Source organism: Balaenoptera borealis (assembly GCF_965194805.1).
Source record: "Balaenoptera borealis genome assembly, chromosome: X".
Classification (NCBI taxonomy): domain Eukaryota; kingdom Metazoa; phylum Chordata; class Mammalia; order Artiodactyla; family Balaenopteridae; genus Balaenoptera; species Balaenoptera borealis.
Window position 1 is genome coordinate 59070854 of NC_138881.1, and position 22273 is coordinate 59093126.

The 22273-nt window shown below is 54.1% G+C and overlaps 1 protein-coding gene across 9 annotated transcripts; it reads left to right on the top strand.

Moving 5' to 3' along the window:
- Window positions 1-232: 232 nt before the first annotated feature.
- Window positions 233-22211, top strand: MED12 (mediator complex subunit 12). 9 transcript variants are annotated; one of them, XM_082376930.1, is made up of 46 exons: window positions 233-485; window positions 999-1103; window positions 1311-1502; window positions 1639-1798; window positions 2513-2694; window positions 2883-2993; window positions 3339-3593; window positions 3959-4105; window positions 4269-4368; window positions 4500-4636; window positions 4866-4997; window positions 5336-5462; window positions 5948-6177; window positions 6696-6776; window positions 6908-7078; window positions 7281-7425; window positions 7592-7642; window positions 7966-8084; window positions 8284-8427; window positions 8867-9030; window positions 9231-9362; window positions 9788-10015; window positions 10192-10336; window positions 10510-10630; window positions 10991-11092; window positions 11197-11310; window positions 11562-11737; window positions 11906-12085; window positions 13150-13221; window positions 13672-13805; window positions 13974-14135; window positions 14376-14487; window positions 14647-14736; window positions 15229-15338; window positions 15564-15699; window positions 15967-16128; window positions 17107-17481; window positions 17672-17855; window positions 18011-18216; window positions 18371-18448; window positions 18541-18595; window positions 18671-18758; window positions 20687-20912; window positions 21315-21461; window positions 21637-21718; window positions 21936-22211. In XM_082376930.1, exons 1-46 carry the CDS (start codon window positions 387-389, stop codon window positions 21977-21979), a joined length of 6513 nt encoding a protein of 2170 aa, XP_082233056.1. In that variant the 5' UTR covers window positions 233-386; the 3' UTR covers window positions 21980-22211. The 9 variants fall into 9 exon arrangements, with proteins under 9 accessions (XP_082233056.1, XP_082233057.1, XP_082233050.1 ...); XM_082376931.1 differs by having other exon boundaries at window positions 18374-18448; XM_082376924.1 differs by having other exon boundaries at window positions 234-485; window positions 18541-18758.
- The last annotated feature ends 62 nt before the right edge of the window (window positions 22212-22273 follow it).

A 22273-nucleotide genomic window follows, 5' to 3' on the forward strand; every position in this document is an offset into this window, starting at 1 on the left:
AGTTCCAGTCGGAGCTCAGCGCCGCGGCCGACTCACGCCTCGCGGGTTCGTATCCCCAGCGCCTGGCTGGCGGACGTTGCAGGGATCTTGACTGAGTGAAATCGATCCTCCGGCGGCCGGGGCGGAAAAGCTCCCCGCGCGCGGAGCTCCGCCCCACGCCGGGATGGGCCCCGCCCCCGCCCCCGCTGCGGTCGGTATTGTCCGACGGTTCCCGGCGTCCCTCGGTTTCCCTCGGTAGTTTCCGGCAATGATCGAGAGTTTCTAATGTGCCCCCTTGTTGTCTCTCGGCTGCCGTCCTCGCCACCGCCGCCCCCCTTTTCGGCTCCCTCTCCCCCTCCCCCGCGGTCGGGCCCGGCTGGCGCCTCTGGCGCTACGGGCTGGGCAAGATGGCGGCCTTCGGGATCTTGAGCTACGAACACCGGCCCCTGAAGCGGCCGCGGCTGGGGCCTCCCGATGTATACCCTCAAGATCCCAAACAGAAGGAGGTGAGTTCAGAAATCCGGGCTCCCACGGGGCCAGGGGCCAGCCATCGCCATAGGAGGAAGAACTGATGGCTCCGGGAAGGGGGGGGCGGGGCGGTTTGGTGGGAGCGCAAGTCCCGAAAGGGGGAAGAGTAAAGTGGGCTGGTGTAGGAGAGTAGGACCTAGTGGGGGTGAGGGGTGGTTCCTGGGCGCGAACCGGGAGTGATATCGGGGCCACGCTGGAGGCGCCCCCCTCTCCACACACACACACAGCTCAGAAAGTTGTCTGAGGCTGCTGGGTGAGCTACGGTTGCTTGCAAGCTCGCAGGGGCAGAGTGCCGTTGAGCGAGCTCTGGGGAATTGGGAATCTTAGTGAGGGTGGGGTCCAAATGAATATTTGGACCGAATATCCGAATCCTCCTCCTACCTTTTTCCCCCCTTGTTCCCCTCTCTTCTGCCCTCCTCTCCCACCACCCCCACCCCCACTCCCACCCCCAAGGGAAAAAAAAAAGCTAAAATGTCGTTTTCCTGCCTCAGGATGAACTAACGGCCTTGAATGTAAAACAAGGTTTCAATAACCAGCCAGCTGTCTCTGGGGATGAACATGGCAGTGCCAAGAACGTCAACTTCAATCCTGCCAAGGTGAGACAACCCTGCCAGGCTGAAGGAAAAGGCTGGAAGAATCTGAGAAGGGGCAAAGGCCCTGGGTTGGGAAGACTTAAAGGGCTGACCTAAATGGCTGAGTTTTCCTTCATAACCTAATGCTACCACATTGGCATTTGCCCATCAAAGGCACAACCACTTCTTCGCCCCTTCTTCCCACCCTGAGGTGTACTTTTCTTCCCTCAGATCAGTTCCAACTTCAGCAGCATTATTGCAGAGAAGTTACGTTGTAACACCCTCCCTGACACCGGTAGAAGGAAGCCCCAGGTGAACCAGAAGGACAACTTCTGGCTGGTGACTGCACGATCCCAGAGTGCCATTAACACCTGGTTCACCGATCTGGCTGGCACCAAGCCACTCACACAACTAGCCAAAAAGGTGAGGTACTGTTTCCTGTTCTTCAGGCCAAGGAGGGGAGTGCGGGTACCAAGTACCCTCCGATTCCCAGATGAAGCTACACGGGTGCCAGCTCATGGAGGTGAGAGAGGTCTCACTATTTGCGATGTCCATCCAGGTCCCCATTTTCAGTAAGAAGGAAGAAGTGTTTGGGTACTTGGCCAAGTACACAGTGCCTGTGATGCGGGCTGCCTGGCTCATTAAGATGACCTGTGCCTACTATGCAGCGATCACAGAGACCAAGGTTAAGAAGAGACATGTCATTGACCCTTTCATGGGTGAGTAACTCCTAATACCAGAGGTCCCACCACTGATCGCTTCCAGGAGTGGTAGAGAGACCCTTGCAATTATTCTCCTTCCTCATCTGTATTCCTTGCTTCTGCTTGTATCTTGCATTCACTCAATTAGTAAGCATCAAGTATCTTGAGTATCTACTGTGTGCATGTACTGGGCTATAAAGATGACCACTACCTAACCCCTGCCCTTAGGATGCGTATAGTCTAGTAGGGATGCTAAGGCATATGTATGAATCCCATCATTGAATATAGAAGCGTAGTGTCAAAAGTGGAGGCAGAAGGTTCTTTGAGAATTCAGTGAACAAAAAGATTACTTTCTTTTGGGGACACCTGGGAAGGCTTTAGGAAGGTGGCATTTGTTTCTTTGTTTGTTTTGTTTTAATTAATTTTTTTGAAGTATAGTTGATTTACAATGTCATGTTAGTTTCTGGTGTACAACGAAGTGATTCAGTTTTACATATATATACATATATATATATACACTCTTTTGCATATTCTTTTCCATTATTGTTTATTATGGGATATTGAATATAGCTCCCTGTGCTATACAGTAGGACCTTGTTGTTGAAGGTGGCATTTGACTAGAGCCTAAGGGGATGAATAGGATTTAGAAGTATGGTGACTGGGGGTGGGGGACAGAAGGTGTTCTAAGCAAAGGGACAGTATAAAATAGCCCTATTCCCATCTTTTCCCTAGAATGGACTCAGATCATCACCAAGTACTTATGGGAGCAGCTGCAAAAGATGGCTGAATACTACCGGCCAGGGCCTTCCGGAAGCGGGGGCTGTGGTTCTACTATAGGGCCCTTGCCCCATGATGTAGAGGTGGCAATCCGGCAGTGGGACTACAATGAGAAGCTGGCCATGTTCATGTTTCAGGTAGGAAGAAGGCATGTCGTGTGGGACGTGGGATTGAGCCTGACCTCACACTCTGCCAGCATAGAACAGAATCTGCCTGCCACCTTGCCCCACTCATGGTTCTCTTCATTCTTTCCTTTACTTCCTCTGCCTCATCTCTGATAGTCCCTCAGCAAAACTAATCCTCTTCCCATCCCTTGTACCCATAGGACGGAATGCTGGACAGACATGAGTTCCTGACCTGGGTACTTGAGTGTTTTGAGAAAATCCGCCCTGGAGAGGATGAATTGCTTAAACTGCTGCTGCCCCTGCTGCTTCGAGTAAGGCCTAGGATTTGGGGGGTCTAGGGAGGATGTAAGGAGATGTAAGACGTGAAAGCAATGTCCCTTGGAGAGAACTGTTTTTTGTTTGTTTGTTTGTTTTCCTAATATTTATTTATTTATTTGGTCGCACCAGGTCTTAGTTGCGGCTCCAGGGTTCCTCAGTTGTGGCAGGCGAGCTCCTTAGTTGTGGCTTGCAAACTCTTAGTTGCGGCATGCATGTGGGATCTAGTTCCCTGACCAGGGGTCGAACCCAGGCCCCCTGCATTGGGAGTGCAGAGTCTTATCCACTGTGCCACCAGGGAAGTCCCCAACTGGGGGGTTTTAATCATCGTGTCTTGACAGTACTCTGGGGAATTCGTTCAGTCTGCATACCTCTCCCGCCGCCTTGCCTACTTCTGTACACGGAGACTGGCCCTGCAGCTGGATGGCGTGAGCAGTCACTCATCTCATGTGATGTCTGCTCAGTCAACAAGCACACTGCCCACGACCCCTGCTCCTCAGCCCCCAACTAGCAGCACACCCTCTACACCCTTTAGTGACCTGCTTATGTGCCCTCAGCACCGGCCCCTAGTTTTTGGCCTCAGCTGTATCCTTCAGGTAGGTACTAGGTGGGCCCATGGAAGTATTAAAAGGCATCTTGAGAAGACTCAGGTGCCTGTCCTGGAAAATGGGAGCGGTTCTAAATTGGAGGCGAGAGTAGGCACTGAGTACTTGCTTGGAAATTGTTGGCTTCTCATTTCTGGGGTCTTAGTTCCTTTTCAGTTAGTTCCCTTCCAGGTCTAAATAGTAGGCCCAAAGCCTTTTAGGAGAGTGGATGAGGGGAGGGGCTCAGAGATGGAGTGATGCCACCCCAGGGGCTCAGAATAACTTTGGATCAGAAACTGAAAGATTGGGTCTTATAATGGGCTTCTAGACAGGTAGCCGTGATAACTGAGTTTGACTTAGCTGTTCCTGTCTGGCAGACCATCCTCCTGTGTTGTCCTAGTGCCCTGGTTTGGCACTACTCGCTGACTGATAGCCGAATCAAGACTGGCTCACCACTTGACCACCTGCCTATTGCCCCCTCCAACCTGCCCATGCCAGAGGGCAACAGTGCCTTCACTCAGCAGGTAAGTCTGACCAATATCCTGGTATCCCCAGGCAACTGGGATGTGAGAGGCTTAAGTTACTCCTTCAGAAATAGTGATTCGGAGTCTGCTACTATTCTTTTAGCCTGGAGCCCTGGCCTTTATTGTATGCCTTGCTACATCCTTAAAGCCTTCCTCTTTGCAGGTCCGTGCAAAGTTGCGGGAGATTGAGCAGCAGATCAAGGAGCGAGGACAGGCCGTTGAGGTTCGCTGGTCTTTTGATAAGTGCCAAGAAGCTACTGCAGGTGGGTGCCAGAGGACAGACGGTAAGAAGGATGTTTGAGGAAAGGATGGGGACGGTAAGGACATATAGATCTGAAAGTTGGAGTACATCGGGCCTCTAGTTAAAGTCCCCTTTACCACTTTTCCTCCTCAGGCTTCACCATTGGACGGGTGCTCCATACTTTGGAAGTGCTGGACAGCCATAGTTTTGAGCGCTCTGACTTCAGCAACTCTCTTGATTCCCTCTGTAATCGAATCTTTGGATTGGGGCCTAGCAAGGATGGGCACGAGGTAATAAGCAAGAAGGGGAAGAGAAGAAGTGAAAAACAGAGCAAGAGCAACAGTATATATGAGGGGAAGGCTTGGCAAGGCATTGAAACCAGAGGATGTCTGAAGAGACAGCCGGTCTTACTGGGCCTAGGATGTTTTAAGATGGGGCCTAGTCGCTGGGAGACTGGAACTCAGTTCTTTGTCCCCAACTCTACCTTACTCACCCCTTTGGTCTTCCTTTGGTCTCCAGATCTCCTCAGATGATGATGCTGTGGTATCATTACTGTGTGAATGGGCTGTCAGCTGCAAGCGCTCTGGTCGTCATCGTGCGATGGTGGTAGCCAAGCTGCTGGAGAAGAGACAGGCAGAGATTGAGGCTGAGGTTAGGGGGCCCATGGGGCAGTGGCAGCTGGGGTCGGAGCCACATTGAGCTGGTAGTGGGACCAAAGTTGAAGTTGTGAGAGTGAAGAAGGGGTAGAGAATGTACAGGGAAAGTTGAGGACATAAGGCAAAAGTAGAAAGGAGTGGATCGATGTCAGAGTTAGAGAAGTGACCAAGGCTGCAGCTGGGAGATGGTAAAGAAAATGGGAGTCAAGGGGGGGAGGGTAGAAGTGAAAAGATTGGGATGGATCCAAAATAGGCAGTAGTTCAAGGATTGCACATGGACGAGTGAAGAAACAGGTAAAACCCAATCCTACAGTTTGTTCTCTCATCTTACAGCGTTGTGGAGAATCGGAAGCCGCAGATGAGAAGGGTTCCATAGCCTCTGGCTCCCTTTCTGCTCCTAGTGCTCCCATTTTCCAGGATGTCCTCCTGCAGTTTCTGGATACACAGGCTCCCATGCTGAGTATGGACCCCTGCAACCCTCTGGTTACCTCTGCCTAGACTCACCCATCCCTGTCATCAGAAAGCATATGAAGGGCCTTCTGGATATATTTCTGTCTTGAGCTCTATGCAGAATGACTTTTGGACATAATTCTAGCCTTTGCTCATCTTACAGTTTAACAGAGTAGAGAAATAAAGAGAAGAATAAAAGCAGGAGCATACGATCGAAGCATTTTCACGTATAAATAGCAGAGATGCTGTATTCCTTTATGAGATGGTGTGTGGGGCAGGAGTTGGGGTAACCAACCACACTTTATCCCTCAACAGTTTTGGTTTTATTGTTGTTGTTGTTGTTTTTGGTTTTTTGGGTTTTTTTTTTTTGAGTCATTGCTATTCTTGCCTACTTCAGGAACCCTAGGAGCACCATGCCTTAGGTGTGTCCCTCTCTCTTTCTGCCCGTCTCTTTCGTGTTCCCCTAACTCATCTTTTCTCATCCCTTCTCTCCAGCGGACCCCCGAAGTGAGAGCGAGCGAGTGGAATTCTTTAACTTGGTACTGCTGTTCTGTGAACTGATTCGACATGATGTTTTCTCCCACAACATGTACACTTGCACCCTCATCTCCCGAGGGGACCTTGCCTTCGGAGCCCCTGGTCCCCGGCCTCCCTCTCCCTTTGATGACCCTGCCGATGACCCTGAGCGCAAGGAGGCTGAGGGCAGCAGCAGCAGCAAGCTGGAGGTGAGGGGGCTTTTCTTTGCCCTAGATCATTTCTTCTGACAGTCCCATCTTCCTGGTTCCTGGAATCCTCTGGGAATCCTTTACCTAGTGACGAGGGTAAGATTTGCTTAGTGCTTTGCAGTTTAGCAAGCACTCTCATGTCACTTTTTCTCACTGGATCCTCACAGCAGCCCTGTGAGGTATCCTTTTTTTTTTTTTTTTTTTTTGGCTGTGTCGCGCAGCTTGTGGGATCTTAGTTCCCCCCACCAGGTATCCAACCAGGGTCCATGGCAGTGAAAGTGCTGAGTCCTAACCACTGGACCGCCGGGAATTCCACCTTGTGAGGTATTCTTATCCTCATTTTAAAGCTGAAGGAAACCAAGGCCTGTGGAGGTTAAGGGACCAGTCAAGGCTTGCATCTGGAACTGGTGCTTTTCCCAATATGGTCTCCTCTCTTCGACTCCCTGGTCAACTTTTCTAGATGGTGGGGAGCAGCTCCTCGGGGCTAAAGCAGCTTCGCTTCTGTTCTCTGCCCTCAGGATCCAGGGCTCTCGGAGTCTATGGACATCGACCCTAGCTCCAGTGTGCTCTTTGAGGACATGGAGAAGCCTGATTTCTCAGTAAGTTAGATCCTGGTGTGGGAGAATCCAGCTCCTGAGGTCCTCCCGTTATGCCACTTTGGGGAGTTTCTTTGTGCCCCCTCATCCCTTTGTCTTCCTCTAAACGTTCTGCCCTTTCGCCTTTCTCTTAGTTGTTCTCCCCCACTATGCCCTGTGAGGGGAAGGGCAGTCCATCCCCTGAGAAACCAGATGTTGAGAAGGAGGTGAAGCCCCCACCCAAGGAGAAGCTAGAAGGGACCCTTGGGGTTCTTTATGACCAGCCGCGGCATGTGCAGTATGCCACGCACTTTCCCATCCCCCAGGTACCGTTCCCCAACACCTTGCGACCATCTGTTCTGAGCCCAGGTTTCTGTCCAAGGACTGTGCCGAGGGGTTGGAGCTGTCCTTGAGGGTGTGGTATGCTGGGAAGGGCTTGAGCACTGGGATGCTGAGGGGCATGGAGCATGCTTTTAAGAGGAGGGAGAGCGATCCGTGCTGGAGTCTGATGGTGCCGCTGGGATGCAGGAGGAGTCATGCAGCCATGAGTGCAACCAGCGGTTGGTCGTACTGTTTGGGGTGGGAAAGCAGCGAGATGATGCCCGCCATGCCATCAAGAAAATTACCAAGGATATCCTGAAGGTTCTGAACCGCAAAGGGACAGCGGAAACTGGTGGGTTTGAGGCGCCTTAAATGGATCTCCCCCAAAAAGCGCCCTAGTCAGTCTTCCCTTCCCCAGTGTAGGGAACTCCCAGTCATGTCCCGATGTCCTGTCTCTTGGAGTCTCCTGAGAGCTCTAGTCCTTTTGAAACTTCCCCCCTCATTCCCCCCCTCTGCAGACCAGCTTGCTCCTATTGTGCCTCTGAATCCTGGAGACCTGACATTCTTAGGTACCTCACAGTAAGCCCCATACTGCCCGCCCTCCCTCTCCCTTCCCTCCCTCAACCTAGCACCTCCCTGTACGTATTCCTCTAAGGTCCACATAGTCTGTGGTCCTCCAAACCTTTGCTTCACTGTCCCCTTCCCTTCATCCCTCCCCCGCCCCTTCCTTGACCCTCCCTTCCCATCTTCCCTCTTCCTTCCTTCCCTCTCTCCCTCCCTCCCTTCCTTCCCCTTCCCCGCCCATAGCCTTCTCTCCATACCCCCCCTCCCGACCCCCAGTCACCTAGTTATCTTCCCTGTCCTGACTGGTCCCTTTCAACTGTCCCCTCAGGTGGGGAGGACGGGCAGAAGCGGCGGCGCAACCGGCCTGAAGCCTTCCCCACTGCCGAGGATATCTTTGCTAAGTTCCAGCACCTTTCACATTATGACCAACACCAGGTCACGGCTCAGGTGTGGGCCTAAGTCCAGCCCCCTTCCCACATTCCGGTCTCTTTGTCCCGTTTTCCTTTCCTCCTTGTCTTTCCCCACCCCCACCCCCACCTCAGGCAGGCTGAGCCTCCTGGTCTCATCCCCTTCCACCATCCTTTCCTGCTTCCCTGGTTCTTGCCACCTCTCTCCACTCCTGTCTCACTCCCACTGCCCTTATCAGGTCTCCCGGAATGTTCTGGAGCAGATCACGAGCTTTGCCCTTGGCATGTCATACCACTTGCCTCTGGTGCAGCATGTGCAGTTCATCTTCGACCTCATGGAATATTCACTCAGCATCAGTGGCCTCATCGACTTTGCCATTCAGGTGGGGAAGTTGGGGAGATGAGGGTGGAGGAAGGGGTTTGTGCTGTACAGGGTCATAAGGACAGGAGGAGAGGCTCAAGCCAGTGTCCCAGGCTATTTGGAGGGACCAAGAGACTAGTGTGGGGGGAGTGACCCATGAGCTAAGCCAGCAGGAATAGAGACTCAAGTGCTCCCTGGGGAGACCCGAGAGACGGATTAGAGCACTGGGCACAGACTGTCCTCCCATTGTGAGGTTCATAGGATTGTATCCCAGAGACTGGTTAGATCATTGACGTGGCTTGTCGTTACTAGAATAAAGGACAGTGGCGTATGGCACCAGGGCCCTTCCAGGCTGAGGCAGCTCCAGCAGGAAGGGGCTCCAGTTTTCTCACAGGAAGGGGGGTTATGTGTAATACTCAAGGCCTCTTCTCATTTCTCAACCCCCGCTCACTCTGCTCTAGCTACTGAATGAACTGAGTGTAGTTGAGGCCGAGTTGCTTCTCAAATCCTCGGATCTGGTGGGCAGCTACACCACCAGCCTGTGCCTGTGCATCGTGGCTGTCCTGCGGCACTATCACGCCTGCCTCATCCTCAACCAGGACCAGATGGCACAGGTCTTTGAGGGGTAAGCAGGGCTTCAAAATGCAGGGCCCTGGTGAATGCTGGTGGAAGTGGCCTGCGAAGAACATGTGGGGCTCTCACTGTGCGGAAGTGCGTGCCATTCAGGTGGGGAGGGGAGAGAGTATTGCCAAGGGACGGGAATCTTTGCGCCCCCGGCCTGCCATTGCCCCAGGCACACCTCTCGACCTCGCCCCTTCGTGACAGGCTGTGTGGCGTAGTCAAGCATGGGATGAACCGGTCCGATGGCTCCTCCGCAGAGCGCTGTATCCTTGCTTATCTCTATGATCTGTACACCTCCTGTAGCCATTTAAAGAGCAAATTTGGGGAGCTCTTCAGGTAAGAGAGATGGGAGGTAAGGGGTAGAGAGTGGGACCTCGTCCCGTCTCCTTCCCGTTACTGCCCCACTCAGGAGCAGAGCACAGCCCAGGACCCTGCTGTCTCTGCAGGGTCATTTGGGGATGGTGTCCTCTGCGTGTTCTTGGTTCCTGAGAGTGGGCCTCCTTCCTCATCAGCCTTGCCTCCAGCCCATGTCTGCGAGGCCCACACTCCTCCTCCCCGCCTCCAGAGGCCCCTGTGCCTTCTTCCCACTGGGTTCCTTTCCTGCCCAGTCGGTCTGCTTTGTCCCATTTCCCCTTTTCTTGCCCTAAGGCCCCTTGTCCCTCACATTCTCCTTTTTTTTTCTTTTCTCCCCTTTCCTGACCATCCCTCTAGCTCACTAGCCCTTCCTCAACGCTGCTCTCTCCTTTCCCCCACCCCTGCAGCGACTTCTGCTCCAAGGTGAAGAACACCATCTACTGCAACGTGGAGCCGTCAGAATCCAACATGCGCTGGGCACCCGAGTTCATGATTGACACTCTGGAGAACCCTGCCGCTCACACCTTCACCTACACAGGGCTAGGCAAGAGTCTTAGTGAGAACCCTGCTAACCGCTACAGCTTTGTCTGCAATGCCCTTATGCACGTCTGTGTGGGGCACCATGATCCCGATAGGTATGGGGCGTACTGAGTGAGGAATGGGCACCACGCTCCCGCCTGATATTGGGAGGGATGAGATGCCTGGGAGGTACTGCAACCTTGGTTATGGCCGGGGTGGAGATGAAAAGTTAATGAGTCTGAGGTTTTGCCGGAACAAGGTTTTTCCTGAGGGCATTTGTACTTTTCCCCAGGGTGAATGACATCGCAATCCTGTGTGCAGAGCTGACCGGCTATTGCAAGTCACTGAGTGCAGAGTGGCTGGGAGTGCTTAAGGCCTTGTGCTGCTCCTCTAACAATGGCACTTGTGGTTTCAACGACCTCCTCTGCAATGTAGATGTGAGACTGGGGGTGGGGGAGTGCCGGACACCGGGCATTTCCCGGGGCAGGGGTCTGCTCCCAGTAATCACAGGAGCGGAGGGACAGAGTTTTGCAGAGTGGAGGCCAAGCGCTCTGAGTAGCCGCCCTCTCTCCACACTGAGTCCTGGTGTCTGTCTGCTTTTTTCCTCCAGGTCAGTGACCTGTCTTTTCATGACTCCCTGGCCACTTTTGTTGCCATCCTTATCGCTCGGCAGTGTTTGCTACTGGAGGATCTGATTCGCTGTGCAGCCATCCCTTCGCTCCTTAATGCTGGTGAACTACCAATCCATAACCCCTAGAATGTCTAGACCCCCCAGTCTCAATACACACTGGACGGCCGCACTCTGGTTGTTCAGTGTGGGGCTCCTGGTGGCACCAGAGGCCAGTCCTGTGGTGCGCCTCAGGCTGGGAGGGGCGTCTTTCTAACCCTGCATTTGCAGCCCCGATCTTTCCGGTTCCTGACCCTTCCAGGTACTCCCCTTACACTGCAGAACAGTTTGCTACCCCACCTCTCCTCCAATGTTTTATCTCTTTTCGCCTGGCCTCAGCTTCCCTTTTAGCCCCTCACCACCTACAGACCCACATACCGTCCGCCTTCATCCTTTCCCCTCTGCTTTGTCTTCCTCTCTGTAGCTTGCAGTGAGCAGGACTCTGAGCCGGGGGCCCGGCTTACCTGCCGCATCCTCCTCCACCTTTTCAAGACACCTCAACTCAATCCTTGCCAGTCGGACGGAAGTAAGTGACCTCGATCCGAGCCGGCCAGCCGTGGAAAGTGTGGCTACCCCACCCACACCGTTTCTACTTTTGCTTCCCCTGACTTCAGCTGTCTCCCTCCCCAGACAAGCCTACGGTAGGAATCCGCTCCTCCTGTGACCGCCACCTGCTGGCTGCCTCCCAGAACCGCATTGTGGATGGAGCTGTGTTTGCTGTTCTCAAGGCTGTGTTTGTACTTGGTATGGGGGTAGGAAGGGAGTGGTGCCAGAAGTGTGTATAGGGTGGAGCGCCAGCTAAACTACAAAGGACAGTCTTTCTCTCTCCTGAAGGTGGTCCCTCTGACCTTTGGGGAGGAGACGAGGGAGGGAAGTATATTTCTGTCCCATAGGGCAGGATCTGGGGAGTTGCTGCTTCTGTGGGTCCGGGGTGGGTCTCCACACAGCATTCGGATCTCACTCTGCCCTCCCTATCTCCTGCCTGTGAACCACAGGGGATGCGGAACTGAAGGGTTCAGGCTTCACTGTGACAGGAGGAACAGAAGAACTTCCAGAGGAGGAGGGAGGAGGTGGCAGTGGCGGTCGGAGGCAGGGTGGCCGCAACATCTCTGTGGAGACAGCCAGTCTGGATGTCTATGCCAAGTACGTGCTACGCAGCATCTGCCAGCAGGTCAGTCTCACCTTCCCCCCACACCTCCTAAACGCCGCTATATAATATAGTCCTGTTTCCTATCATGATCACACCACCTCCCTGCCATACACCAACCCCCCAGTCCATCCCCCTTATTCCTAACTTACTTACTGGTTGCCCCAGTCCCCTGATTCTCGGCTTCCTCAGGAATGGGTAGGAGAACGTTGCCTTAAATCGCTGTGTGAGGACAGCAATGACTTGCAAGACCCAGTGTTGAGTAGCGCCCAGGCCCAGCGCCTCATGCAGCTCATCTGCTACCCACATCGGCTGCTGGACAATGAGGATGGGGAAAACCCCCAGCGGCAACGCATTAAGCGTATTCTCCAGGTAGGCCAAGGCGATGGGGGTCTTGGAGGAGGCAGTGAGGCCTGAGCCTGGGGTGAAACGACGGGAACCTTGAGAGAAAAAGAGAAAGGGAGTTAAGTAGGAAGACGAACGAGGATGTGGGTGAAAGGTGGTGAGAGAAACAGCTCCAGCATGGGTTTCGAAGTTAAGCCAACATGGTCTAGACTCGAGAGTGAACTGTTGGGTGAGTGCACAGCTATCTGGAGTAGGACTCTAGCTTATCAGTGGGAGGCATAGCATCTGGGAGGCCTAGTTTTTGGCCTTGTATGTTTGGCATGTTGGTCATGGCTCAGTCATGAGTAGTAATACTACCGAAGAGCTATTACTTATCGAACGGCTGCTTCATGCGGGGTACCATGCTCAGCACTCTACGTAGATTTTCTCATTTACTCTTTACAACCCTGCGAAGTAGGTAAGAATATCCCTATTTGACCAGTGAGGAAACTGAGACTTGAAGAGGCTAAGTAACTTGCCCAAGGTTCAGGAACTCACACAGCTAGGAAGTTTAGAGTCAGTATATGAGCCCAGGTCTGCCTGTGCCCTTCCTGCCTCACCACGCTGCTGCAGACATTCATGTGACTGGAGGGTGGAAAAATAAAGCCGTTGAGGAAAAGCTAAAGGAATGAGGCCTCTTCAGCCCAGAGGAGATAATGCCAAAGAGAGATTAGCTGAGACTAGCCTTCGGGTCTGTAAAGGACTTTGAGCAGCTGGTTGGAAACAGGAGCGGCGAGCTTCAACTTCAACATCAAAGATTTAGGTTAAGCATTAAGCAGAACTTCCTGATGCTAAGGAATGTGAGGCTCTGGAACAGGAAACTGGGGAAAGATGTGAAATCTTTCCAGAACCGCTTTTAAAATAGGAGAGACTTTTCAGTCATTTTGGACTATTTAGGTATGATCTTCCCTAAAGAGGGGACATAGAGGTCCCTTTCAGACCTCCAGGCATATGTGATTCATGGTTGTGAGAGATCAGGAGCTGGCATCGGGGTGCTGAGTGGCTGGGATGACACAATCATGACTAGCTTGTGGGTGCGGTCTCTGTCACAGAACTTGGACCAGTGGACCATGCGCCAGTCGTCCTTGGAGCTGCAGCTCATGATCAAGCAGACCCCTAACAATGTGAGTGGTGCCCGGGCCCTCTCTTTTCCCATGCTTACTTCCAGCGACACATGTCAGGGAGGTGGGCCGCCATAGAAGAACCTAGGTCCTACCTTTGGGTTCTGGAGATCAGAGAGGATGGGAAGATGGTGGACGTTTGGAGCCGATGATAAGGGACATGGGTTGGGAGTGTTGGGGCTCTGAGCTGTGGGGAAGGTTGGTGGCGGTGGCCATAGAGGCTGTTTCTGTGGCCACAGCTGTAAGGAGGTATGTAAAGGAGAAGACAGTGGGCCATTGGAGAAATACTACGAGGTGCTGGAGGACATGACACCCAGCAGAGTTGTGTCCGTTAGCCTCCCATCAACCTCCATGGATGCCTTCCTATGTCCTCATCTCCCAGCTCTCCTACCATCTCTTTGCCTTTGCCGCCAGCTACCTATTTAGCACCCCTGTGCCTTTCATCCTCCTCAGGAGATGAACTCCCTCTTAGAGAACATCGCCAAGGCCACAATCGAGGTTTTCCAACAGTCTGCAGAGACAGGGTCATCTTCTGGAAACACTGCAAGCAACATGCCCAGCAGCAGCAAGACCAAGCCCGTGCTCAGGTTGGGTAGAAACGTGTTAGGACCCATCCCCTTCTGAGTTTTCTCCTCTGGTAGTGTAAATGATTTCAGCCACCTGGAGATGCCAGGCATGTCCATCAGGAAAGGAGAGGATGGGTTGTTCCAACCTTGCCCGGCTCCTCTGTAACCCTGTGCGCGCCATCTCTCCAGCTCCCTAGAGCGCTCTGGTGTATGGCTGGTGGCTCCTCTCATTGCCAAACTGCCCACCTCAGTCCAGGGGCATGTGTTAAAGGCTGCTGGGGAAGAATTGGAGAAGGGCCAGCACCTGGGTTCCTCTTCGCGCAAAGAACGTGATCGACAAAAGCAGAAGAGGTAAAGCGGCTACGAGGGGGCCAGGATTGAGGGGTAGAAAGGAGAGGAGGCATACCCAGGGAAGAAGAAAAGTTGGGGCAAAGAGGTGAGGATCAAAATCAGAAAAACGGACAGAGGATAAGAGTGATAGTTGAGCAAGAGGCTAGATCTTAAAAGAGTAGAGTCTGGGGCTCAGAGGAATGAGGTTGGAAGTTGCCTGACCTACAACCCATGGTCCTGTTCTTTTCCTCCCGTCTCTAGCATGTCCCTGTTGAGCCAGCAGCCCTTCTTATCCCTGGTGCTGACGTGTCTGAAGGGTCAGGACGAGCAGCGTGAGGGACTCCTTACCTCCCTCTACAGCCAGGTCCACCAGGTACAGGTCTCTGGGCCCTGGAGCCGAGCAGGAGGGCAGAGAAGGATGCAGCCAAGAGGCCACTGAATCTTCAGTGTTTTCTGACAAGAACACCCTGGGTGCTTTGGCCTGGAAACGAGAAGATCCCTGACCTGTGTGTTGTACTTGTTTTTATCTTAGATTGTGAATAATTGGAGAGATGACCAGTACTTAGACGATTGCAAGCCAAAGCAGCTAATGCATGAGGCGCTCAAACTGCGGCTCAACCTGGTGAGAGAGGGAGCTGGGGAGAAGAAGGAAAGGGGTGGGGCTAGGACTGCAGACAAAGAAGCCCCAGCCCAGGGAGGCGAGGGTGAGGATGGAGGGCCCAGGCTCTTCTGGGTCTTCACATATTAGCCCAGCTCTCCTAAAGGACGCAGGACCTGAAAGTGGTTAAGGAGACTGGATCCTTGCAGGGACCCTGCCTCAGTATCCTAGATTCTGGCTGGGCCCGAGAAGCCCTAGACATCTATTGTGAAATGTTGAATGAGATCCTGGACGTCCTTTGGTCCAACTCCATCATTTTATAAGTAAGGAAACCAAGGCCGAGAGATGTCAAGAATTAAGTCGTTGGCCTGAGATCATGTAGCAAATCATAGGTACAACTGGGACATTGACCTCAGGTGTCCCGAGTGACATCCAGCCCAGGTTCTAATCTAAGCTTTCCTTAAATGCTGCACTCCGCCCCTGAGCCATCTGACTGACTTGTTGTGGCCCTGGCAGGTGGGGGGCATGTTTGACACGGTGCAGCGCAGCACCCAGCAGACCACAGAGTGGGCTGTGCTCCTCCTGGAGATCATCATCAGCGGCACTGTCGACATGCAGTCCAACAAGTAAAGCATCCCCATCCCCTCCCTCCAGTTTTGTACCCGAGAGGATCCCCTTCCCTGACGCCAGGTGCACAACCCGCCGCAATCGGTGTGGCTGATACTGCGGACTCCGCGGTCCGGGGTTGCCCACACGGTTTTCGTGCCCGCTCCCTCTCGTGTCCAGCCCGGCTGTCTCTGTCTGTCTGAAACTCTTTATCCTCTGGTTTTCCCCCCGGCTTCCTGCCACAGTGAGCTCTTCACCACCGTCTTGGACATGCTGAGCGTGCTCATCAATGGCACCCTAGCTGCGGACATGTCCAGCATCTCCCAGGGCAGCATGGAGGAAAACAAGCGTGCCTACATGAACCTGGTGAAGAAGCTGCGGGTGAGAGGAGGGGGCGAGGGCGAGGCCTAGAGGCCTGGGGTCTCAGCTCCCTATTCCCTGACCTTGCGTTTTCGGTCCAGCCTCAGCGACATCGTCCTGCCCAGAGCCCCCTACCCTTCCCTTGCACGTCCGTGTTTTCTTCGTTATTCATATGGTAAGGATTTACCGAGTGTCTTCTTCGTGCCAGCTTCTGTGCTGTCCCCTGAGACTTCCCGTCCCTCTTTTCCTGTGTCCTTGAACTCTTGTCCTGTCCTTCTGTGCCTGCAGAAGGAGTTGGGGGAGCGCCAGTCAGACAGTCTGGAAAAAGTTCGCCAGCTGCTGCCACTGCCCAAGCAGACCCGAGATGTCATCACATGTGAGCCGCAGGGCTCCCTTATCGACACCAAAGGCAACAAGATTGCCGGCTTCGACTCCATCTTCAAGAAGGAGGCATGTTCCATTGTCTTCCCATACCCTGCTCCCCGCTCCCCACCTTTGTTCCCCTTTGGGTCAGAGCCTCCCCTGCATTAACCTCTGTAGCTGCAACAGGTTTATCAGGCTCTGTGGGCGAGAGCCATCCCTGGGGTGTTGAGCTAATCACTTAATTTTCCTCACATTTCTTCTTCCCATCCTGGGAGTCTCCGTCTCTTTCCTTGGTCTCTCCCTTCACCCCTCCGCACCTCCCATCACCCCCACCCACCTTTGTACGTACCACCCACTTCTCAGCACCCTACCCTCCTCTTTCCTCTGCCCCACCTGCCTCCCATACTGCTCCACCTCGGCCTGCACCCCCTTTATCCCTGCATCTCTCTCCCCACGACCCTGTCAACCCATCTCTGCACAGTTTTCTCTGTCCCCTCTCTTTGTCAGTTGCAGTATTTGTTGAGTAACCATAATCATTGTGTGTAGTAGAGGGAGAGGAGAAAGAGAACACGGAGTTCAAAAGCCAAAGTCCGACCCGTCCATATAGCCATACTCTTCATTCTTTTCCTGGCTCAGTGTGTCTCTGTCTGTGTTTCTGCCTGTCTTTGTCTCTCTCTCTCTCTCTGCCTGTCTCTCTCTTCCTGTTTTTCTCTTTCTCTCCCTGTCTCTGTCTCTCTCTCTCTGCCTGTTTTCAGTCTCTCACTGCCTTTTCTTTCTCGGCCTTCCTGTTTCTGTATCTGTCTTCCTCTGTCAGTGTCTGTCTCTGTCTCCCTCTGCTCCCCCCATCTCCTCTTAACTCTCTCTCCTCTGTGTGTGTGTGTCCGTGTGTCCGTGTGTCCATGTGTCTTCCTTTCACCATCTTCCCTGAATCTACCCATGACTTTTTTTTTTCTCTTACTGCCAACAGATACTTTTCCCTCTCCTCCAAGTCCTCAAGTTTTCCAAGTCTTCTGTCTTCTGTTTTCCAAGTCTCAACAGCTCACTGTTTCTCATTTTCCGGAGCAGGGTCTACAGGTTTCCACCAAACAAAAGATCTCCCCCTGGGATCTTTTTGAAGGCTTGAAGCCATCAGCGCCACTGTCTTGGGGCTGGTTTGGAACAGTCCGGGTGGACCGGCGCGTGGCCCGTGGAGAGGAGCAGCAGCGGCTGCTGCTGTACCACACGCACCTGAGGCCCCGGCCCCGCGCCTATTACCTGGAGCCGCTGCCGCTGCCGCCGGAAGATGAGGAGCCCCCAGCCCCCGCCCTGCTGGAGCCTGAGAAAAAGGCTCCAGAGCCCCCCAAAACTGACAAACCTGGGGCCGCTCCCCCCAGCACCGAGGAACGCAAGAAGAAGTCCACCAAGGGCAAGAAACGCAGCCAGCCGGCCGCCAAGACAGAGGTGAGCGCCGCTGCCACCTCGCCACAGCCCCGTCGCACCCCTTCCCCAGCCCCTCTCTCTTCCTGGTTCTGTCGAGCGGCTGGTTTGTGGGAGGGCTGGGGGCATCTGGGGAAGGGGTACCTTTAGAATTAGAACAGGGAACCACGTACATCCAGCTCCTGTTCCCCCCTCCTACCCCACCTGACCCCAGCCCTCTCCCCTTCCCCCTGTGCCGTTCACACAGGACTATGGAATGGGCCCAGGCCGGAGTGGCCCCTATGGAGTGACAGTGCCTCCGGACCTCCTGCACCACACCAACCCTGGCTCCATATCCCACCTTAGCTACAGGCAGGGCTCCATAGGCCTCTACACCCAGAACCAGCCACTGCCGGCAGGTGAGTGCCAGCTACTAGGCACGAGAGCCTGACCCGAACGTGCCTTCCGCCTGAGGGGCGATGCCACTCCTCCCAGGAGCTGTGGATGCCCGGGGCGCTGAGCAGGGCACAGAGGGACGAAGAGCCTAAAGAGGTCAGCCTGCTCCCCTTTCCAGGTGGCCCCCGTGTGGACCCGTACCGCCCTGTGCGGTTACCGATGCAGAAGCTGCCGACCCGACCACCTTACCCTGGAGTGCTGCCCACCACCATGACTGGCGTCATGGGACTGGAACCCTCCTCCTACAAGACGCCTGTGTACCGACAGCAGCAGCCTGCGGTGCCCCAAGGACAGCGCCTTCGCCAACAGCTCCAGGCAAAGATAGTGAGAGGGGCCGTAGGGAGGGCCGTCAGGGAGAGGGGCTTTTGAGGGTCACAGGGATTGGGATCTTCACAAGGACACACAGAGTAGGAGATACAAGAAACGAGGTGGCAGAAAGCCCTTCCTGAGTTTGAGTTTGTCTCCTTTTTCCCTCTAGCAGAGTCAGGGGATGTTGGGACAGTCATCTGTCCATCAGATGACTCCCAGCTCTTCCTACGGTTTGCAGACCTCCCAGGTAAGGGCACGAGATGGTGAGAATCGGGGAGCTTGAGGCAGCCTGCGCTGCACAGTCTTGGCCCTGACTCCGTCTCTCTTCCTTCCCTCCAGGGCTATACTCCTTACGTTTCTCATGTGGGATTGCAGCAACACACAGGCCCCGCAGGTACCATGGTGCCCCCCAGCTACTCCAGCCAGCCTTATCAGAGCACCCACTCTTCTACCAATCCTACTCTTGTAGATCCTACCCGCCACCTGCAGCAGCGGCCCAGTGGCTATGTGCACCAGCAGGCCCCAACCTACGGACACGGGCTGACCTCCACTCAAAGGTACCCAAGGGAGCCGGGGGTCGTGAAGACACACTGAGGCTTTCGATTTGGGAAAACCTGGGCCTGGAGGTGATGGGACTAGTCAGAACTTTTGGAGGCGTCAAGAACACTTATCTGGCCACCTGGCCTGTCGCCACAAAATGCCAGAGCTGGAAGGGACCCTGGCGGCCAGTATTCTCACACCTGCTTCCCAACATTTCTTCGAGGACCAGGGAGGGGAAATCATTTATATATGACTAAGAAAAGGAAAGATCTGGGGTTCATAGATGCAGTGTGTGGTAAGGAGTCATCCAGCCACTGTTAGAGCAGTTTAGTGCTGGAATGGACCAGCGAACACATTCTCCCACCGTGCTGAACGTCAGTCAGGCCTTGGTTAAGACTTTGGAGTCATGGCTTGAGGCTCTGCAGCTTAGGGTTGAGAACACTGCGGGGTGGACCAGAAGAAAAGTCCCTTACTTAGACGTGCCTTAGGCCCACTGTGTGGCCAGCACTATGCTAGGACCAGGTGGGGTGAGGAAAGCTATTTGAAAAAAATACAAAGTCCCTCACCACAGAGAATTTCTACTATACCTGGGAAGAGGAGACTTACTCAGAAGAACACTTAGGGAACACAGTGATGAAAGATATAATCAGCTGTGCAGTTGGGTGCCATGAAGTAAAATGGGAATTCAGGAAGAGTGCGGGATGATATCACTGTGGGCCTGAGTCACCAGAGAAAGTTCCGTGAAGGAGGTCAGACTTGAGTTGGCCTTTGAAGCATAGCTGTGATTTGGATTTGCAGGGAGGAGGAGAAGGAGGGGGATCCCAAGTAGAGGACGTAGCATGAACAAAGACATGGGGACCTGAATGAGTAGGGTGGCTGGGAGGACAGGAAGGAGAAGAGCTTGGCTGGAATGTAAGACTCGTGCCAGGGAAGGAGTAGGGACAGGCTGGGAGTGGGCAGGTTGAGAGAGAGCCTTGAACGTTCGGTGAGGGATTGAGACACAATCCCAGAAAGCACTCTTTTTTTTTTTTAATTTATTTATATTTTATTTATTTATTTATTTATTGCTGCATTGGGTCTTTGTTGCTGCGCGCGGGCTTTCTCTAGTTGCGGCGAGCAGGGGCTACTCTTCGTTGCGGTGTGCGGGCTTCTCATTGCAGTGGCTTCTCTTGTTGCGGAGCACGGGCTCTAGGCATGTGGGCTTCAGGAGCTGCGGCACACAGGCTCAGCAGTTGTGGCTCGTGGGCTCTAGAGCGCAGGCTCAGTAGTTGTGGCGCACGGGCTTAGTTGCTCCGCGGCATGTGGGATCTTCTCGGACCAGGGATCGAACCCGTGATCCCTGCATTGGCAGGTGGATTCTTAACCACTGCACCACCAGGGAAGTCCCCAGAAAGCATTCTTTTGATCAGGAAAGTGATGTGATGATTTGGGCGTGTTGAGAGATTAACGTGGAATTCATGGAGAGGATGCATACGGAAGGTGACAGAAGACTTGAGACGGGCCCAGCCAGTAGCCTGTTGCAGTGAAGTACAGATTGGGGTTAGGAAGGTGTAAGGAGCAATAGAACTCAACAGTCTCCAAGACCCTGACGTGTTACTGGGGACCAACAACAGTGATAAGCAGAACAACCTCAGTGGGTATCTATAGAATGCCTAGCCTGTGCTAAGACTGTGTTTCATTTTCATAAGAGAAAACCAGCTACAACAGAATTGAAAAATTCCTAACCACGAAGGTTAGGAGCCACTGAAATGGAGTGTTGTCTTTGCTCCTCATTCCCCAACCTAGAAATCGGTCAGAAGCCAAAAAGGCTCTTCTGGTTGGTGACAGGAGGAGTGAATGAAATGGCCTGTTGATGTTTCTTTGGGGTCAGGGACCTGGGGCTCATCTGCCCCCACCCCCTCCCCACAGCCCATGCCTTGATCTCTGCGCCTCCTTGTCTTTGTAGGTTTTCCCACCAGACACTGCAGCAAACACCCATGATAGGCACAATGACCCCACTGGGCGCCCAGGGTGTCCAGGCCGGCGTCCGGTCGGCTTCCATCCTGCCTGAGCAGCAGCAGCAGCAGCAGCAACAGCAGCAGCAGCAGCAGCAGCAGCAGCAACAGCAGCAGCAGCAGCAGCAGCAGCAACAGTACCACATCCGGCAGCAGCAGCAGCAGCAGATCCTGCGGGTAAGGGCCCTAGGATTTTCGTCTGGGACCTGGGAGCCCGAGGAGGAGGAGGAAGGAGACTGGGAGCGGGGGAGGAGGAGGGGGAGGAGAGGCACAGGCTCTTCCAGGTGGTTTTCAACACTGAATGAGGCAGTGTAAGGACGTACACCGGCAGGGCAGCTGGCACGTAGTGGGGGCTTAAGAAGCCAGTTCCTTCCCTCCCCCTTTTTCCGGGGGTCCTGGTGGGAGAGAGTTGGGGGTCATCTGCTTGGTGCTCCAGATTTGCTTTTCTCTGCAGCTCTCTGAGCGGGGAGGGCAGCGGACCCAGAGTTCCCACCCTGTGCTTCTTTCCCCATCCCCATCCCTCCACCACTGAGGTTCAGCCCCTTGCTCTCCTTAGACAGATCTCTTCTGTCTCCACAGCAGCAGCAGCAGCAGCAGCAACAGCAGCAGCAGCAGCAGCAGCAGCAACAGCAGCAGCAGCAGCAGCAGCAACAGCAGCAGCAAGCACACCAGCAGCAGCAGCAGCAGGCAGCTCCTCCCCAGCCCCAGCCCCAGTCCCAGCCCCAGGTAGCTGCTGGACTCCAGCCCCGGGCTCTGGGACCGCGGCCCAGGCTGGGGACAGTGTGCAGCCATGGCGAGGCGGGAGGCAAGGCAGGGCCCTCCGCCGAGGGGTGGGGACATGAGGACAGGGAAGGAAGGGGACGGTTCGAGTTCAGTCTTCCACTTGCCGTTCTCACCTCAGTTCCAGCGCCAGGGGCTTCAGCAGACCCAGCAACAACAGCAGACAGCAGCTTTGGTCCGGCAGCTCCAACAACAGCTCTCCAGTAAGCCCACCCTTCTTCCCAAGGAGAGCCCCACGGAATAACTGGGGGGCCGGCGGGGGGGGGGAGGCCAAAGTAGCTGAGGTGATTGCTTCAGGCCCCGGTTGTGAGGGGAAGCGTTGCCTTCCATCCCTTCCCTCGGTGCCTGAATGGCTCTCCTCAATGCAGACCGCCACCCCTGCTCGGCCTCCCACCCCTGATAATCTCTGGTTTTTCACAGATACCCAGCCACAGCCCAGTACCAACATATTTGGACGCTACTGAGCCACCTGGAGGAACTGCTTGTGCACTGGATGGGGCCCCACCCTTTCCTCTTAATTCCCAGTCCCCTTCCTGGGCTAGCACCAGTAGTGGTTGGGGCTCTTCCCTCAGGCTCCATTTTTAATGAGTTTTTAGTATTTTTGTTAATGTGAGGCATTGAGCTGTTGGGTTTTGTATATTATTTATATAGAGACCCCAGAGCTGTTGCACCCAATACACAGAGCTTCTTTGCAAAGGGAGTGTGTGAGTCTGCATGTCCGGGAAGGGCGGGCTCTCGGAAGGGTGCGGGCCGGACCA

Bases quoted from the DNA above. Each gene is read 5' to 3' on its own strand.
- MED12 (XM_082376924.1), top strand. From the start codon at position 387: ATGGCGGCCTTCGGGATCTTGAGCTACGAACACCGGCCCCTGAAGCGG. The intron at 7,079-7,280 runs GTACCGTTCCCC...GCTGGGATGCAG, and splicing joins CGCACTTTCCCATCCCCCAG to GAGGAGTCATGCAGCCATGA. The intron at 21,462-21,636 runs GTAGCTGCTGGA...TTCTCACCTCAG, and splicing joins AGCCCCAGTCCCAGCCCCAG to TTCCAGCGCCAGGGGCTTCA.